We start from the raw sequence: 19,037 nt of genomic DNA on the forward strand, positions 1-19,037 counted from the left end.
AAAAAAATATTTATGAATAAAAAAACACAATAGAGGTGAGCATTTATTGGTTCAAATATTACATGGTAGTTGTGGAAGTATTCACTGTACTAAAAAATCTTCTATGGGTTCACCTTAAATAGAAAACAGTGAAGTTGTGAATCACAGTTCCGTAGATATTACCTACTCTCTAGGACGTCTTCTAGATTTCCTTCTTTAAAATATTGCTGTAGTTCTTTATCGACTTTGATGCACACTTCCCTGACCGATGGCTTAAAATTCAAAAACGCTACTGTCTGTCCTCTTTGGCTTAGTTCTTGGGTGAAGACCGCTATGCTCTAGAATCACAAGTAAATGTGACTGGATTCACTAGAAATCAAGCGACCAGTCACCTTAGCAACAGTTACATCCATGTTTCGAACAAATTTCCCGTCGATGACCACGGTAACATTTTCACCGTGGCATTCTAATACTGAATCTCTTAAATACTCGGCTGCTGGGAAATACAAAGTATCTCTGGGGGTAATCACAAAAATATCACCATTGTGGTTCGATATCTTCTCTTTGGTGATACTGAGTTTGGGTCGCGCGCTCGCGTACAAGACAAACAACAGATTTACACCGATCCCGATCAGGATCCCGTATTCTAGACTGATGAACAAGCAGCAAAGAAAAGTGGTCAAAAACGGAACCAAGTCAAGTTCTAGAACAGAAGATGTACCTAGTAGATGTTTTCATTTCTGGGTGTTTGCTTACTTTTGGACTTCCAAAGCACCACGAAAGCGTCAAAATCGAATAAGTAGAACATCGCGCAGATGATAACAGACGCTAGAGTGGCTTTGGGGACGTAGTAGAATGATGGCGTGAGGAACGCGATCGCCAGGAGTACCATCAGAGAGGTGAAAATACCAGCGAGAGTGGTTCTGACTCCGGAGGCGTTATTGACCGCGGTTCTAGTGAAAGAACCAGTGATGGGCATCGAGCGCACAAAGGAACCCATTATGTTGCAAAGCCCCAGAGCTAGCATCTCTTGCGTCGCATCAATTGCTCTTCCTTTTGCTAAAATCTACGTAGAAGAGGAGTTTGAGTGTCAAGTGAATACTTACAGAAGGCTTTGCCGATCGAGATCGCCTCCAGGATTGCCACCAGAGGGATGAAAGCTATCGACGGACCATAATCCTGAGCCATGTCGCTGAAGCTGTACTCAGTACCGTTGAGGTTGATGCTGAACGGGGGCGCCTCAAATGGGGGAAAACCACCCTTGACTTCACCTGAGACGCCGGAAGAATAAAGAGGAAACAAGATGGTTCTGTACTTACCGGTGATTTTAAATGGAGCCTCGTCACGAAGATCGTAAGCTATCACAGTACCAATTATCACAACGAGAGCGTTCCTTGCCAAGGACAACATGAAGATGAAGATGCCGAAAATGTTGCGGTTTCTAGACCAATCGGAGCGGTACTGCAAGGTGCCAAAACGCCTAATCTCCTGTGAATTTTGTTTGAGTTTTGCTCATGTTTCAACCGAGATGAGTACCTTCAAAGCGACCAAGAACAAAATGGAAAGGATGCCTAGAACGCTGTCCCACAGGCGAATCTGATCGATGTTGTCGAATACTGCTTCCCAGGCTTCCAAGAAAGCGTTGGCTTTCCCCGGAAGCCCAAACAAACCCTTCACTTGGGACGACGCTATCTGTAGGGAAGCAGCGCACGTGAAGCCTGCGATGATGGGGTAGGAAAAAAATTCAACCACGAAACCTGAAACGTGATGGGAGAATTGTGTACCGCAGGACGACGATTTGGGTCCTATGCTGTTGTAGCGGGATTAGCGTGAGAGAACAATTTGATTTTTATTTGTCTGTCGGATTTGATGCCAGATTAAAGTTATCTTTTAGCCACAAGATTAAGAATTAAAGCAAGTCTGCTGATAAAAGTAATCACATAATTGAAACAAACATACTTGAAAAGCAGTCAGGTACCCAGATAAGCATGTGTTAATCATAAAGTAATAACTCCTTAATTGATCGCTTCGACTGACCTAAATTCAACAGCCCCAAGATGAATATGATGATCCCGGCCAAAAAAGAGATGGTAACGGCCATATCGGGACCCAGCTTTGACACATGTTCCTGCAACATCAAAGCCATGATGGACGTGGGTCCGATGTTTACGTCTTTGCAGCTTCCAAAAATTGCGTAGACGAAGCCGCCCATGAACCCACAGTACAAGCCATATTCGGGAGTCAATCCTGAAAACGTTTGGTGTATTGCGGGAAGATTTGGGACAGTTGGTCTCAACCTGCGATCCCTGCAAAAGCGATTCCTTGGGGAATCTCGGTCAAACCGACGGTGAATCCTGCCAGAAGGTCTTGAAAAAAGGTGGAGACCGTATAATACGGCAACCAGCTAGTGATCGGAATTCGCTTCTTTACAAACTCCTTGGGATCGCATCGAAAGTAGTTCCTTACGATTTCTGAAAGCGGAAATGGTACACGTTTGAGGAGAAAGTCGCAGAGAAGAAGGGAATTTTAAAATTGGCTGCTTCAATTTTTGTTAGTGGCTGTGGTACTTACAGATAAGCGCTTCCTACCTCTCGGTAAAACCGAACCAAGGTACCATGACTATTTCTAGAAATCAAGCAAAATTAAACCACGCAATATTATTTCTTTGGCACTGTTAAGACTCATTAAGTGGCTGAGCAGCTAGCAACTTAATTTATTCTTAAAGTCTCCTCAAAAATAACTATTTTGACGCCTCGCTGTTGTTGTGTTTTGGGTTGCATACCTAGCGTTCTGCCTGCGGCGTCCATATTTGTGATGTTCACGTGCAAACCTGCACACTAATAAGTAACCGTTCGGTCGCACCACTTTATACACCCTCGTTATCAGCGGCCCTATTGTTCTCGTAGATCGTCACTTGAACTTGAACATGTTGTTAATTGTGTTGTTCTCTCACAGCGGATTTTTTCGACTGTCGACATCAGTGAATGATGTCGCAATCAGCATTAAACAGTGAAGTTCATGGTGATCCGACTCTTTTTATCAACTACTGTCAATCAGGAACGTGCAGACATCAAGTGAACAATGCGATCAACTCATTTTTCGATGATGATACATATTTATTTCAGCTAGGTGCTCATTTTACAGATAAAAACTGCAATTTGTTCGGTTGTTGAACTCGAACCATAACCTTGAAGTCGCCATTGGTACAATTTCTGCATATTATGTACCTATGTACCTACTTGTTTACGCTATCCAGATAAAAATGATCGGTTAGACATGTTTATTTTTAATTATCTAATCTTACGTTTATACGTTACGTATTTCAATATTTAAGCTCATTGGAGCTGTCGAAATTGGAAGTTGAAAATAAAATCTGTAGAATTGAGCCTTAAAATATTAAGCTTTTTCAAAAGCAGAGCATACGAGTAAGCACACTTGCCGTTACCAAAATTGTTTTTTATTAACATTTTATTTTATTTTTGCGGGTTGCAATCATTTAACTTTATCACGAACTCACTATAGTCCGGACAAAATAAATGTGAATCTCGACTTTATTAAGTCAAATTATTTAACAACATGATAACGATAATAAAGATTTATGGTAGGTCGTTCTCGAAAAGAAGCAAGTGTATAAATGCAGCGAGTTTTGAAATTCTACCTGGAACTTTGGTGGTGGATAACCTGTTCCCCATCACAAATCTTTACAATTGTTATCTTTACATTTTTATTTGAAGATGCTGTTAAATAATTGGACTTAATAAAGTCAGGATTTACATTTATTTTGTCCGGACTATAACTCTTAACTGATGTGTGTTTCGCGCCGTGTTCCTTCATCCGATCCAACCCTGTTCAAGAAATCTTTCCGAAGTCCTTCCGAGTGTCTTTACAGGAGTCATATAATAATCAGTGGCGGCTCGTGACTCGTTGACAAGGGAAGGCTCTGTCACATGTACAGTGACGGCCACGGAATTTCGTCAGTTATTTTACTGTCAATTCGAAAAAACTTGTGTAGCCTAAACTTTATTGTCACTATACTGACATTCAAAATTTTTGTGACAGAAGTTCTGTCACGCACAATAAAAATCAAAATGCCACATGATATCCACGTCAAAAATTCCAATGTGGGATTAGAAATATATAAAACCTGTCTTACAGCTAATGTCATTTGAGTAACAACGACTGACGAAATTCCGTGGCCGTGACTGTACATATACAGGTTGTTTCCTAAAAAACGCCGCAAGCCGTAGCTCCGTTATTTATTGTCCGATTTTAATAATAATAAAAAAAAAACAATACAATGGTTATAAAAACACTACAAAACGGCTTAATTTTTTAGTTTTTTCAACATTAATTGTTATGTCAATTAAGTGTAACTTTGTTTTTTTTTTAAATAGAAACATATATGTATTTATGTATTTATTTGGTAGAGAATTTTTTTCTGACTTCAATGATGTCTAACACATTGACTTTTGTCCAATAAAAATTCAAGAAAATAAACAACATTTTTATTACGTTACAATGTTTTATTAATGAATTTGGAAAAAAATCAAGCGCGCCGTAGATGTTTTAAATCACACCCCTTCTTCAGTCCACTTATCGTCTCCACCAAGCAGTAGGTACACAAAACAGAAAAAGGTATTTGTTTCTTCACAACCACATAATCCAACAATATTTAAGTTCGGCACTGGTCGAGTGCTATTTTTTAGATACATTCCCGTCTCAATAGTCAATAGATACACAAAGCTTCAGTTTTTTTAAATCACTTACTTTCATTTTGTCAACGTTAAAAAAGTGTAAATACTGCCAACACGCGTTAAAATCTCGTTTGTAACGAGCCTATGAATGTTGGGCGCCGACTTTTCCTGCCACAAACCGCCTCGTGAAAAGTGACGTTGTCATGGCAACGCAACTCGACGCTGCATTCCATTGGTGCAGGATACGCGATCGAGAGCTCCAGAGCTGCCCGCCCACCTCAAAGAGGAGAATGAATAAAATGAAACTTACCGTGGACAGAGTTAGATTACTATCTACAACCTTTGTATACGATACATTTATATTATTGACATAAAATAAATAAATCAACCAATCTTTAATAAAAAATTTCACACATTTAAAAGAATATATTTTCCTTATCTCCTTTATAAATTTCTGGGAGGGCGGCGCCCCAGAACCCCCCCTCGCGAGCCGCCACTGATAATAATTATTTGTGGGAAAACCGCTGCAGCAAAACGCATGTTCGACATTTTTGGAATTATAATTCAGGGAAAAACACCACCAAAGCACGTTTTCTTGTAAAATAAAATTTAAGTAAAGTGTGTTCAATCGTTTGTTTTAAATAACTCTTCTAAACAACATAAGAAAGAACACAACATAAGATCAGTTGGTTTTTGTTTTTTCACAAATGAGGAAACGAAACGTTTAGAACTCTTATCCCACCTCCACCCGGCGGCACGGCAATTTTGCCGGAGTACATACACTATTACGGATAATACTATCAAGTAATAGTGCAGTGCTTATTAACATAATTACCGGCGTCTCGCCTCCACATTTTGACTTTTTTGTGTTTTATGTTCTGTGTCAATGTTAAGGAATTTCCTCACGATGTGACATGAGTATAATAATATACCTTTTTCAATTTCAACCACCAATGTGTTCTCTAAGTCCAAAATTTTTAAATTTTTAAAAAGAGATTGCGGTACTATTCCTGTTGCTGAAATTATAAATGGTAAAATCGAAATTTTTTCTAAACACCAAAGATTTCTCATAGCAACGGAGAGTTCTAAATATTTATTAATTTTTGTATTATATGTCTGTGTTATATTGTGTGAATTTGGAACAGTTATATCTAAAAGATATGCTTGCTTTTGTTGTTTATTTAAAATAATAATGTCTGGTCTGTTATGCTGAATGTGAATGTCAGTTAAAACTGTCCGATCAAAATATAATTTGTAATTTTCATTTTCTAAACAACTTTCTGGTTTATAAATGTAATATAATTGCGAACCCATCAACGTAATTCCCATTAGTGTGACGCACGGAAGTTCCAAGTAAAATAAAAAACAACAAATTTTGGCTATAAACTGAGATGTAAACCTGCGATTTTGAATATGCCCACAAAAAAAATCGAGAGGAGTTAAATCGGGCGAACAAACAGGCCATTTGTTTGGACCGCGTCTCTAATCATATTGGGAGATGATTGATAGGTACTGATAAAATAATAGCTAGGAAAATAACCTTGATCTCAAACAAGTTTGGCAAGTTTGTAGGTACGCAAATCCTTTTAAATTCAATTCAAAGTCGTCAACATTACACTGTTTTTCTTTTGGTTTTCCTCTTTTGTCAATTTCACTATTTCTCAAAACTTTCCTATCTCTATGAAATGTCAAAGTGACGTAAATATGAAATAGTTTTGAGAAATAGCGAAATACAATAATTGACAAAAGAGGAAAACCAAAAGAAAAACACTGTAATTAATGTAGGTACTCGTATATGCAATCGATGGATAGAATTGAAAGATCTTTCAAATAATGTATCGCATAACCTACTAGCTTTTTAACATTTCAAAATTAACAGTGCCCCGTTATTTTTGTAGATTCACGTTAGAAGTCAGTAAACTCGATATCATTTGGTTCAGTTTTTGTCTTATATCTGTTTTGTCTGGGTCAACAGCCTTGGAAAACGAGTTGAATTCAAAAAGATAAAACTGAACTGTTAAGATGTTGAATCAACGAATATAATTAATTATTCATATGACGTCAAACTGACCACTTTTGACCTTGCTGGTACCATATCTTACATAAGAACAATATTATTCCACTAAAATATCAAGACAAAAAATGCATTTATTAATTTTGTACATTGTTGTTGTTATAAATCTTACTTTATTATTTATACCTCACCTGTGATTTTATCTAAAACAGGTATCTCAGCTTAATAAAATCACTATCATCACTAAAGCTCGGATTATATGCACTAAAAAATAAAGAAAATATGAGCATAATATATGCACGCTTTTAGCTAAAAATGCACTGAAATATGCACAAATATGCAAAAAATATACATAAACATGCTATAATATGAATTGTTTTTTTTCACATACTCGTATTATTTCCCAAGTGCAACATTTTTATCGGAAATTTTTTTGCTAATGAACGAAAACATCCATAAATGAGGTCAGGTCAGGTCAGGTCAGGCCAATTATTAGCAAATAAGAGCACGAGACGAAGTCGAGGGCTTCATTTTGTTGAATGTCTAAAGACATGGAATGAATTTAATAAGACGTTCTAGTGAACTTTGTGTAATACCGGCTACAAGATTAAAAGTCCTGTTCTTTCTTATGGTGTGTACATGCGTAGTACATGTCGATTTTCTGCTTGGCGTTTTCCACACTGCACTTGTTCAAAAGCAGAAAATTTCGAATTTTAGCACCTCTGCAACCAACACTGATGAAATTACGCACTAAAGAAGTACAGCATTCTATGTACCCATTATTTCCGGTAAGTGTTTTTGGGTATGTAACCATTTTTTTTATTCCTTTCACGTCGTCGTCAAACGACTCTTCTGTTCTTTCGAAAAGTTGCAATGCCCGTTTTCGCACATCACTGTCCACTTCGAACAGCCTCATTTTGGTGTCTGTGCAACTGTACAGATAGGTTTTCATAATACGTTCCGGTCAATGCCATCTTATCTGAATTACAAGGTCAATATGCTGTCGTCCTCCTCAAAAAAATTTACGCAGTTTTGTTTAAATTATTTAAGGAAACGCAATTTCGGGTGATGGACACTTCTGTAATTATCGAAAATATTAAAATGTTTCTCTGCAAATGTTAAAAAAACTACACGAGATGTCACAATGTTTAGTGCGTAAAACATTTTTTATACAGAGCTATTATAAATGCGTCTAACATCTAGTTGGCGTAGCGGCGCACCTAAAGTAAAGCGCACAGCCACCTACGATGTTAGAAACATTTATAATAATGACCCTGTAGTAGATAATAGTGAAAAAAGTAAAAAACCATGAAGAAGTGCCGTAGCGTGTCATCATTTCCCTTTTGCAAATACATTCCCCGAAATAGCCGGATCATAAATGTACATTGAAAACAACTGAAGTTATCTCGCTATCTTAACTTTAGTTTTAGATCTATGTTTTGATGTTTATTGTTTTTCTAATTGCAGACACTCGCATTGCCTACGGCTCGTGCGTCAAACTTCCCATTCGTGAAAAAAGTACTACGTTGTGCACATCTTGCATAAATTACTATTAATAACTGAATTGAATAATAAATTTTAGGAATTTTGACTAATGTTAAAATGAACAGTAATTTTTACTGTTTCTGGATTCTTCATTTCGTAATAATTTATATACTGTACTGATGCTTATTAAGTTCAATAAAAATCACAATTATCAATTAATAACTTTATTAAATCGTTTGTAGATAATAAGACCCTGCGATATATGTCTAAAACTAGATGTCCCTTAAATATATTAAAAAAGATTATTTATTAGAGAGTTGTTTCTAGTCCACATTAAGTTTCTTAAAATTCCCGTGGAATCCTAGAACCTCGTCATTATTTAATTTTTCGGGTCTCAGACTCTCATCCACTCTCAACTGGTCCAACTGGTCGAATCGATTTTGATACTCGTCGAATTTTTCTCTCAACCCGTCTGAAAATCATCTGTCTGAAAACAACTCATTTTGATAGTATGTACTTAGGTACCATTGAGTTCTTCAAGGCTTGGTCCGTTTCCGCCATAATCTTTTGGTAGTTGATCTGGCGGAAAAATCTCTTTCAGCACTTCAGAATCTTGGTGAACCTCGATCTGTTGAATCGAGGTTTAGATCTGAAATTAAATATTTCCAAAACTTACCCTCTGGAAAATCTTCGGTTTGATCAGGTGTTTGAGAATCGCTAAGATGTTGTCCAGGTACCGAATGCTGTTGAGGAAGAGTACTCTTTTCGCTCTCAAGCAGAAGATGTTCTATTGATGTTATTTTAGTGTGTTTGAAGGATATTCTGATTTAATCAAGTACCTACCTTATAAACAGTTAGGGTTTTTTTGAGGTGGAGAGGTGTGAATTTGAGCAAATCATCCATCGCAGCATTATTCATATCGAAAACTAAAATGTCACCAATCAGGCAGTCTTCTTTTAGTCTCATTTCGTAAATGTTGAAGAATAATAGTGCTGTGGTTAGTGGTGAAGTTACGTGTGGTTTTTTAACTCCTACAAATGTTACTCTGTACATGTCTTCGACTAATTTGGGGTGGACAACTGTGTAGCTAACATCAAAAGCTGTATCGAAGAAATAAATGAGACTGTAATTTCTTACCTTACGTTCATGTAATCTTTTATGAAAGGCAATTTAGGATTGCAGTGTTCGTACCAATCCGGAAGCAAACTTCTTATGGTGTAGTACATATCGATTTTCTGCTTCGTATTTTCCACGCTGCACTTGTTCAAAAGCAAGAAATTTCGAATTTTAGCATCCTCTATAAGCAACACTGATTAAATTACACACCAAAGAAATTTAGTATTTAACATACCCATTATTTCGGGTAAGTGTTTTTGGGTATGTAACCATTTTTTTATTGCTTGCACGTCATCATCAAACGACTCTTCTGTTCTGTCGAAGAGTTGCAATGCTCGTTTACGCACATCGTTGTCCACTTCGAACAACTTCATTTTCTCGAATGTCCAAAGACATGGAATGAATTTTATAAGACGTTCGAGTCAACCTTGTGCAATACCCGTTACAAGGTCAAAAGTCCTGTTTGTTATTTTTCAAGATGCATAGCCAGTTTTTTTTTTACATTTATTTTATACAAAACACACCGCTGAACCGATACCTAAGGTATCGAAAAGATAGATATTTTGATTTATGTATCTAATAAAAATAAAAATTAGAATTTACCGTATAGTTTTTTTTTAATACGAGTAAGTACCTAATTTATTACTGAACTGATGACAATGATGATTCCGTAAGTTTTGTGATTTCATTCAATACCGCACGACCAACAAATTCCCATAAGGGGAGGGTGTGAAAAATAAAACGACAGTTAACTAAATTGAGATCATGTGTTAAAACTCTCTTCGAAGAATTATGCAAAACCAGATAAAAATCGATCTCCACGAAAAACCTGTTAAGAAATCGTTATCGAAAGTCATTTAAACAAGCACTAGAGTAATAAAAAGTAATTATTTATTAAAATTTAACATAAAATAACATTTTTAATTTAATAAATAATAATAGTAATAAATACACTCATCGTTCTGAAACACCCCATTTCGAAAATATTAATCAATAGTGGAAGTTTTTTGTGTCTTTGTAAAGACCATTTCGCTTTTTTCAAAATGTTGTGGTGTGCACGATAAATCTAACAGATGCGATTAAACAAACGTCAATTAAAAGCGGATTCACGTTGCCATTCTCATTTTGTTTTCATTGTAGGTATCACCTTTTGGAAAGTTTTGTTGATGGCACGTTATACTTGTCGCGTAAAATTCCAGGAAACATTCTGAACAATTGTATTACATTTACATAAATCGTATAAAATAAAACTTATTGGCTATTTATGCAACACACTATACACAGGAGTAAAGATATAGTAAAGTAACTCATTCTTCCAACAACTACTGTGCAATATCTTGAAATATTTTCAACTTGTTCCTTTATCACATTTATGTGCTCATCTTAGACATTTAGGTACCAAGTCCACGATTACTACCTCACTCCTCACTGAGATCGCAATATTCACGCCAATTAACTCTCGATGTTGCTCCAGTACTTTACAAAGTGTTGACGTTCATCTTGTTGGTTCCATTACATATTTTGATAAAATGATAACGGTCACTCTGTGTTGGTTTCTAATCGTAATGGGATGAGTGAAGTGTCAAAACAGAGAAAATGTTTTGACTTTAATATGTTAAGTTTGTCTTTGAGATTAAGTTTATAGGCGGTTTTATTTTTTAAGAATAAGAATAGTAATAATACGGCGGCTCAACCAGTGTGAAAGCACTATCATACAATTAGGTCTGGCGTGGTCAATGTTTGTATGGGTTGCCGCCTTCCGTCTACTGCATTACTTCATATCTTCATTACTTGATTTCAGTATTTTCAGTAACTCTAATGTCGTATAAATTGTGACGTGGGTGTCATGAGAAAAATGGGCGTACAGAAAAATAAATGATGTTGTAAAAGAATAATGCTTTCAAAGGAATTATCAATAAATGATAGAAATATCCGCAATGATAAATAAATGTGGTCTCGTTGCCGTGCTCTCTTTTTAATGGTAATCTTATTCTTATTCTTTTGCGTTTTGCATTTCAGGATTCTTGGGATGAGAATTTTTATATGAAACTTCGAGAAATGTTTCTTACATGTTTTCGATCGTTTTCTTTGGATTTCGTTGGTTGAAACATAATTTTTTCATCGTCTGAAATTTTGAAATACTGTTTTCTTCAACCTATAAAAATGTTTTTCCACTACTAGTGTCAGAAGGCTTCAGTATTGACTCTCGAACCGACCCCAGAAGTAGAATTTCTCTCCCAAGGTTAATAATAATTCTCATTATTAACCTAGGTTAATAATGAACAGCCGTCACCTAGCATCGAAAGATTTTCGTTGATTTCATTGGTTAACTTAGACAATTTTTATAGCAACCGTTGAAAAATCGTCGCATCGGACAAAATAATTTTATTAATAATTATTATCCGAAAGGGTTTTAACGTATCTAGTATTGGAAAAAATAGTATATAAACCACGGTGAAGAAGTCCCTTATAGCCTTCGCGCCTTAGAACCCTCGGCACGCCTCGGGCTGTAATCTTGGCGCTCTGGCCATAATCATGAACTTCTTCACCTTGGTGTATAATATACTATTTACTTAGCCATTATATTCAGAAAACGTCGTTCTTTTTCTAAGCACACTTTTACTGCTTTATATGCATTTTCAGACGTTGGGACGTTAGGCGTTGTGGTTCGCTAAGAAATAAAATATTAGGTGTTGACCTTATGAATAAAACATATGACATGTTAGTCATATGTTCCTCAGTCCTCGTTTTTGAATTTCAAATTTGGTTAATTAAGACATTTGCAAATGAAATCTCTTCAATGCTTACTTAACTAGGTATAATTTGTCCAGCGAGAGATTGGTTGACATAAAAATCACTAAATTCTACGTAGAGCAAATAGTACCTAGCGCACGTAAAATAGTAACAGTTTTGTCCTGATGCTCTAATTAATGTATTCTAGTACATTTTGTAGTTTTGGGTTACAAGCCTAAAATTTAAAATCTCCCAATCTCTCGCTGGACGAAGTATAGCAGAATATTTTTCTCATAATCTCAATTTCACATAAAAAGTATGAGAAAAAAATTTAGGAAATATAACGAACAAAACAGTGGTTACGTGTGAGAAATAATATTAATGACCTTTTTTTTTATGATCTGTTTATGTACACCCAAAACCTTCAACAAATGAATATAATCTTACTTACAATAATGCTTAATACATATTATAATAGCTCAAGGCACTAACCTGACCTGACCTAACTTAAAGTATATTTGATATTTGATAGTGAAACCGTATAATAGTTATTTACATTACCAGATGCGTAAGTGAACTTTTTTTGCCAAGGAGGTAGTTCAAGACCCGAGGCGACAGCCGAGGGCCGTGAAACCTCCGCGGTGAAAGAAGAAACTTACGCATCGTGTATTGTATTAAATTTTTCCTACTACGAAGCACCAACATTTTATAATGTTAAAAAAAAATAGCAAAAATCGTGCCGTATCGCGACCATCCTTGGATCTTGGAAGTAAAAACCATAGCAACAGCTTTTACAAACATTTTATTTTTCGTCTTCAAACGGCGTGAATTGTGTAAGTGCGTGTAATTCGTAATAATGTTAGTTTGATAGTTTGCGGTTATTGGTATTTATGCAACAAGTCTTCCCGCAAAATATGGAATGTGACGGAATTGAAAGAGCCGCTGGAATTACGTTAGGCTCATTGTCGCCTGTCAAGTCGGGTGAGCGATATAACCTAACTTTCCAACAATTCATAAATCACAATAAATGTGAATAAGTAGATTAATTTTCCTTTGTTGTATTCAATTGGACTAATTAAACTACATATTATTATAAAATGTGTTGCTGTTTTCTATTTAATGATTTGGGTACCTCAATCGAAATTGTCACAAAATAAAATAAATTCTCCTCGTCCCGTAAGGAATCTCCTAGTCGCGTAAGTATTTTACTTTCGTAGCTAGCAACCACACGCAAGATAGGATTCACTTTCGATTACAAGTGTGTTGCTAGGGCAGTAGATGAAACTTTCTAGATACGTAGTAGGAAAACTATATTTTGAACCGTGTATCTATTTGTACAAACCAGATTGTTTTTACTGAATCTGTTTTACGGTAACCTATTACCTATTACCTCTCATTCTACTTTTTAAGGATCTGTATACATATACCGGGTGCCCCAAAATTTGCGGAATAACTTAGCAGAACGTTGTTAAGTAGTTATTAAAATATCAATCAAACCTCTTTTTTGTAGAAGATATGGACCTATTTGTTACACTAAATGTGGCAACATTTGAAAAAATTCTATATATCCCAATAGTCTGCAAATATTTCATTTTTGTTGTCCATGGAGAAAAAAAAATCAGTCATGTTGCCATATTTGAGGTAAAATCTACAAAAAATCACTTCTTGGAAATGCTGGAAATAATAAAGTAGCATTGGCTAGTAAAATACAAATAATCAATTTTTTTTTAATAAGTACATATTTAAAATAAACGAGATCACAGTTGCACCTTTTGAGCCCCCATATCTTCAAATGTAAAGATATAGAATTGATTTATTATTTTTCTCATAATTTTCTAACATGAATTGACATTTCCCCACTGAGTTGTTCCGCGAATTTTGAGGCACCCAGTATATATTTGAATATCCGGAAAACATTTGCTGGGAAATTACCTCGAAATTGTGCTGCGTCCATTTTAATTGCATTCATGGATTTAAAAACAAATTATTTATGTTTTAATTTGCCCAGTCTCAATTGTTAATTTTGAATTTTAAATTAACACAAATAGTGTGCTCCTTGTTTCCGGTTTTTTCTCGCATTGTATTCGAATTATATTTTTACATAATTTTATGTTATTATTTATTATGTATACATATGTATTGTATTTTTTGAATTTGTAAAGTTTGTATTGCTACACTCTTTTCTGGCGCTAAAACATCGTTTCTTAAAAGACATTTGATAGAAGAAAAAAATCAGCAAGTCACAAGATTTCGCCGGTTGTCTTTTCCTCGTCTACGAAAAAATCTTTGTTTCGGTGTAAAACAATTTTTACATTGCGTCGGAAATCCGCCCATTTGATTGGCTGATTCAAATAAAATGTTAAATATCCTCCAATCAGATCGCTTGACATTATGTTAACTTTAACAATGACTTGCCATCGCTTTATACAACCGGGCCTAAATGAACTATTTAACTCACATTAAAATGATGGTCAAAATATTTTGTTTGAAGGAAATGTCAAAGCATTTGCTGACTTGACCGCACATTTTTTTGAACGCTCGTTGCCTGTTTCTGCTATGTTATTCGCACAAAGAAATATACAAAAATTCCATTTCCATCACAATTCTATACTTTCATACTGTTATTTGTTTCAAATAAAAAATTTAGAGGGGCAATAACCAGTCAAGAACCAAACTATAACTAAAATATTAAATTAGAGAGCCACTGTTATAAGATTTGGTGCCGCTCTAATTTGTTGCGTTGTGTCCCCCTCTGAACTTCCTTATCCATCTCTTTACAAAAGAGATGTGTCTGATTTTTTCCAATTGAGTGAACAGCGACATGTCTCTTAATCTGTTATACAAATCTCCTGGAAATGACAAATTTCATTTAACGTATTGGAGTAGTTTTAACATCAGAGCTTACTGTTCATCTCTTCAATTCCATTTTCCCCATAGTACAACTCTTGTAGCGTCTCGTCAGTGCAAATTTCTGCCATGATACTATCAACGACTCTCAATTCTTGATCAATCTTTAATTAATTTGGCACCATCAACAATACAAACAATCTTTTAGGTTAGACTTACCTTCTCTCCATTGCCTCTGATCAAGGGATTGTTGAACAACATCTCTTGTATTTCCCACTCACATCTCGAGTAATTAATAAAATAAATCTTTTTCAGTCGCATGGAATACACTTCCTAAAAGGAACGATTCACGTACATTTTACTTTTTTTCGACCACCTACCGTGCAAAATTTATAAATTTGTTTGATCGTTTCTGACGTTATGGAATTTATGTGTTCACTTTGGACATTAACCAAATCGATAATAACCACCTCACTCAGATCGCAATATTCACGCCATTTTAACTCTCTGATGTTGCTCCAGTACTTTACCAAAGTGTTGATATTCATCTTGTTGGGTTCTACTATTTTGATAATAGACACCTGATGTCGATTCTGTATCGGGATGGGGTGAGTGAAAAGTCTGCAACACAGCGAGTTTTCTTTTATTTAAATTTTTTGATCACGATTTCGCTTACGCCATTTGTGTTGCTCTCCGCATTTCACTATGTTTGGGATGTGAATTTTTACAGAATTCTGGAAACCGTTCTCCGATTTTGAAATAGTTTTTTATGTTTTCCACTGTTCTAATTTCATCGAATTCGTTCAAGTTCAGAAGATTTTTGATTTTTACGTCGTCTGAAATTTTTCAACCTTATCTTGCAATCATTCTTTGATAGATAAAAGTTACTTACCCATTATTTTCTGGCAATATTTCTTTCTTTCTAACCACCTTTTTATGGAAACCACACTTTCCAAAAATATCGCAGTGTCACTTGCAGCAGAAAATGCCGCGATATTAGACATTGTTGTTTAGTAACAACAGAAACAAACGGAAACTGAAAAGCTTATGCTGAGAAATCACTGCGAACTATCACACAAATTAAGAACGACCTTATGAATAAAATTTTGTTTGTTCACTGAGTTTATAATGTTGTAAACAATATAATTAATGAAATAATATCTAAGAGAAATATCTAAGTTAAGCATTTCCCACATTTGGTATCAGAACCATCTGCAGAAAATTATTTTTATAATTGTGTTACAAGAAATTTCTGTTTCCTTTAGTCTGCGCTGAACTTTTAGAAATTCCCGTAAAGTCGGATTTTTTGGTTTTAAACTCTGTCGATTTTTAATTTCTCCAGTTGTTTTAAAATCGGTTTTTGTAATAATCCAATTTTTGTTGTAGAAAAAACTTGCATGTTATAACAAAAAAAAGTTAAATGTGGAGCTACCCAGAAGGGATTTGTCTTTGAATTTTGGCACTCACAATACCTTGTGTAATTATACTTTTTATTGTTGTGATTATTTTTATTTTTATTTTTAGTAGCCTTCCCCTTTCACCACTCCTGGCCTATCAGGTACCTTGCGGTCGGCTAATTGTTTTTTCCTCCTTCTCCCCTCTTTTTTTTTCCTTAGGTGGTGTGGCAGGGGTCCGGGATACTTTCCCCGGTCACCCACGCCCACCCTCTCCTCTCCTTTCTCCTTTCTGGACGACACAATACGAACACAACACGACATCCATGGGTGGCCCATCCGGCCGGGATTTGAACCCTGCCGACCTCGCGGTGACGTCGGAAGAGTGTCGCTCTTCCTTCCACCACCCTAGCCGTCAGTCCCTGACACACATCCATGGCCCGGCGGAGGTTCCTTCCTTGGAAAAAATGTTCCCCCTTTGGTGAGATTCGAACTCACTAGCGCCGGGACCGCGACCTCGGAGCACTGTCTCCGACAGCCATGCGGCCACCGAGCTACCTTATTGTTGTGATTAATTGGTTGCCTATAAGCAAGGACCTCCTAGATAAAAGGTTTCTTTAATTAGCATTTCTTTCCTTTTACATTTTGGAATACAATTTTTATACACATTAGGTCAAAGATAAAATTGTGAATTTCATTTTTGTCTTTATAGAAGTAATAGATTTTAGCCGACAAAAACAGTATTTTGTAGAGGTAACAATCATATCCAAATTAATTACAAATGCTGTCACATAATAACCTTGCATTTTTTATTGTTTACAAGCCTACAATAACCAGATAAGTATTCCACTTAAACACATGTAACACATTTTTTGTTCAATCCACATTAAGTTTTTTAAAGTTGCCGTGAAACCCCAGTACTTCGTCATTGTCCAGTTTTTCTGGTCTTAGATTCTCATCGACTTTCAATTTGTCCAATTGGTCAAATCGGTCTTGGTACTGCGCCAGCTTCTGCCGCACCATTTCTGGAAGCAACTTTCACACAACTAGACCTCACGGATGTTTTCGTTTACCGTTCAATTCCTCCAAAGATGGTCCATCGCCGCCGTAGTCCTTCGGTAGATCGTCTCTTGGCATCAAATTTTTCAAAACGCTCTCATCTCGACAGACTTCGATCTGATTGAAATTCCTTGTAATGGTCGAATAACAGCAACTGTACCTACTCACCCTGTTGAAAATCTTCGGGTTCACCACTGCCTTCAGGAGTGCCAACAGTTGGGCAACATACGACGGACCGTTGACGATGTATATTTGTTTGACGCGCATGGAGTAGACTTTCTGACGATTATCAGAATTATAGTGAGAAAATTGGGAGTTTTGGCAACTCACCTCGAACGAAACAGCTTGTTTGGCCAACAAGACGGGATTCAATCCAGCCAAGTCGGCAAACGTGAAGGTGGACATGTCAAAAACTATAATGTCGCCTTTTAAGCGGTCTTCGTGCAGTCTCACCTCGTATATGTTGAGGCAGTGCATTCCAAATGCGGACAGTGTGAAGGTGTTGGGTTTTTTCGCCTTGATAAAATACACCCTGTAGAGTCCCTGGACTAGTTTGGGGTGGACGCAACAGTAGCTGCAACATTACCTTAAAAATGAACACCCAAGCTGGTAGTCTTACATCGTGTCCATCAGAAGTTGCATGTGTGGTAGCTTCGGATTGGTCTTTTCGTACACCTCAGGAGTAACACTTCTAATGGTGTAGTACATGTCGATTTTTTGTTTGGTTTTCTCGATGCTGCACTTGTTGAGGGTCAGAAAGTTTCTGATCTTGATATTTTCTACAAATCATCGAGTAATCTTCGAACGGCAAAAGTTTTTACTTACCCATCACTTCTGGTAAGTGGGACTGCGTTTGGAGCCATTTTCTTACCACCTGAACATCTTGATCGACCGTCGATTCGGTTTTTTCATCCTCTTCGGTTACACCACCAAGTTGGAACAAAACCGAAGTCATTTCGTGTAGTACCAGTAGCGTGTGCAGTACTTTGCCATATATACTAATTCACAGCTTCCTACGCAATCATTTGTTCGTCCTTGGACTTGAATTAATTTTTAATGCTTGACTCTTGATACATTTGAAGAACAACAAGTCCTTGTTCAGCTTGTCGCGTCTCAAAGTTTGTAGAGTCTGTCTTATGGAGCTCGAAACTCCTCGAGTGCATCTTAAACCTTAAACCTTGACAGTTTTTCTATGCCGTGCAGAAATAAGTAAAACTGCGGTTCAGTACTATCTTCAAGATCACTGTGGTTACCACAGTGGCGTAAAGGGGGGCATTGATTAAATAGAAGACTTTCACTACAGTAGGGTACACTTTCTGTAAAAAAAAAATAATTGACTGGCAGTAAGAGATTTATTCGCAGACCGCGTACGCCTTGGCAGATAATCTAGAAGTCAACTTTTTCATCCTGCTGAGGGTCGTGTTGGCCATGTCGAAGATGAAGATATCGCCAACTAAACAGTCTTCATAGAGGCGCAGCTCCACCAAATTGAAAAATTGCTTCATAGCGTTCTGGCCAAGATACTAGTTTGGTTGTTTCGGTTTCAAGAGCACCACCTATTCCTTCAACTTGAAACATCTTCAGGTGTTTCAACGCTCTCAACTAATTAAGTAGTGCTTATTAAAAAATATGTTTGAAATACAAAAATCAATTAGGTATCAAATAGTTGTTGCATTAATTGATAAATAATTGTCAATTCGTTTTATCGCGGTTTTA

At 36.3% G+C, this 19,037-nt stretch overlaps 5 protein-coding genes and 1 long non-coding RNA gene across 9 annotated transcripts in view; 1 reads left to right on the forward strand and 5 right to left on the reverse strand.

Annotated features, from left to right (window-relative positions):
• Positions 1–30: 30 nt before the first annotated feature.
• Positions 31–4,222, reverse strand: LOC138139318 (sodium-independent sulfate anion transporter-like). 4 transcript variants are annotated; one of them, XM_069059553.1, is made up of 11 exons: positions 2,762–4,218; positions 2,551–2,604; positions 2,277–2,450; positions 2,017–2,226; positions 1,516–1,736; positions 1,299–1,467; positions 1,086–1,250; positions 736–1,038; positions 372–682; positions 167–317; positions 31–113 (listed from the first exon to the last, which is right to left on the reverse strand). In XM_069059553.1, exons 4-11 carry the CDS (start codon positions 2,189–2,191, stop codon positions 82–84), a joined length of 1,527 nt encoding a protein of 508 aa, XP_068915654.1. In that variant the 5' UTR covers positions 2,192–2,226; positions 2,277–2,450; positions 2,551–2,604; positions 2,762–4,218; the 3' UTR covers positions 31–81. The 4 variants fall into 4 exon arrangements, with proteins under 4 accessions (XP_068915654.1, XP_068915653.1, XP_068915652.1 ...); XM_069059552.1 differs by lacking the exon at positions 2,551–2,604 and having other exon boundaries at positions 163–317; positions 2,762–4,222; XM_069059551.1 differs by lacking the exon at positions 2,551–2,604 and having other exon boundaries at positions 2,762–4,221.
• Positions 4,223–7,217: 2,995 nt separating this feature from the next.
• Positions 7,218–8,221, reverse strand: LOC138139328 (uncharacterized). The gene is made up of 3 exons (XR_011162271.1): positions 7,819–8,221; positions 7,464–7,765; positions 7,218–7,409 (listed from the first exon to the last, which is right to left on the reverse strand). It is a non-coding gene; the product is annotated as an uncharacterized lncRNA (long non-coding RNA).
• The window catches only part of LOC138139319 (alpha-tocopherol transfer protein-like), a 45,125-nt gene continuing 33,425 nt past the window's right edge, over positions 7,338–19,037 (forward strand). The window contains exon 1 of the mRNA XM_069059555.1: positions 7,338–7,475. Within this exon, the coding sequence (XP_068915656.1) occupies positions 7,338–7,475 (138 nt within the window). The remainder of the gene's footprint in view (positions 7,476–19,037) is intronic.
• Positions 8,381–9,691, reverse strand: LOC138139326 (retinol-binding protein pinta-like). The gene is made up of 6 exons (XM_069059565.1): positions 9,524–9,691; positions 9,310–9,469; positions 9,016–9,259; positions 8,849–8,959; positions 8,698–8,800; positions 8,381–8,644 (listed from the first exon to the last, which is right to left on the reverse strand). Exons 1-6 carry the CDS (start codon positions 9,660–9,662, stop codon positions 8,496–8,498), a joined length of 906 nt encoding a protein of 301 aa, XP_068915666.1. The 5' UTR covers positions 9,663–9,691; the 3' UTR covers positions 8,381–8,495.
• LOC138139176 (uncharacterized) lies at positions 13,333–15,977 on the reverse strand. Its single transcript, XM_069059372.1, has 6 exons — positions 15,761–15,977; positions 15,545–15,704; positions 15,249–15,489; positions 15,088–15,201; positions 14,927–15,032; positions 13,333–14,870 (listed from the first exon to the last, which is right to left on the reverse strand). The coding sequence occupies exons 1-6, from the start codon at positions 15,870–15,872 to the stop codon at positions 14,749–14,751; spliced, it is 855 nt and encodes a 284-aa protein (XP_068915473.1). The 5' UTR covers positions 15,873–15,977; the 3' UTR covers positions 13,333–14,748.
• On the reverse strand, positions 17,050–18,918 carry LOC138138054 (retinol-binding protein pinta-like). The gene is made up of 6 exons (XM_069057771.1): positions 18,147–18,918; positions 17,941–18,100; positions 17,652–17,895; positions 17,490–17,600; positions 17,336–17,438; positions 17,050–17,287 (listed from the first exon to the last, which is right to left on the reverse strand). The coding sequence occupies exons 1-6, from the start codon at positions 18,274–18,276 to the stop codon at positions 17,139–17,141; spliced, it is 897 nt and encodes a 298-aa protein (XP_068913872.1). The 5' UTR covers positions 18,277–18,918; the 3' UTR covers positions 17,050–17,138.

The sequence above is a fragment of the Tenebrio molitor genome, chromosome 9 (genome assembly GCF_963966145.1).
Source record: "Tenebrio molitor chromosome 9, icTenMoli1.1, whole genome shotgun sequence".
NCBI lineage: Eukaryota > Metazoa > Arthropoda > Insecta > Coleoptera > Tenebrionidae > Tenebrio > Tenebrio molitor.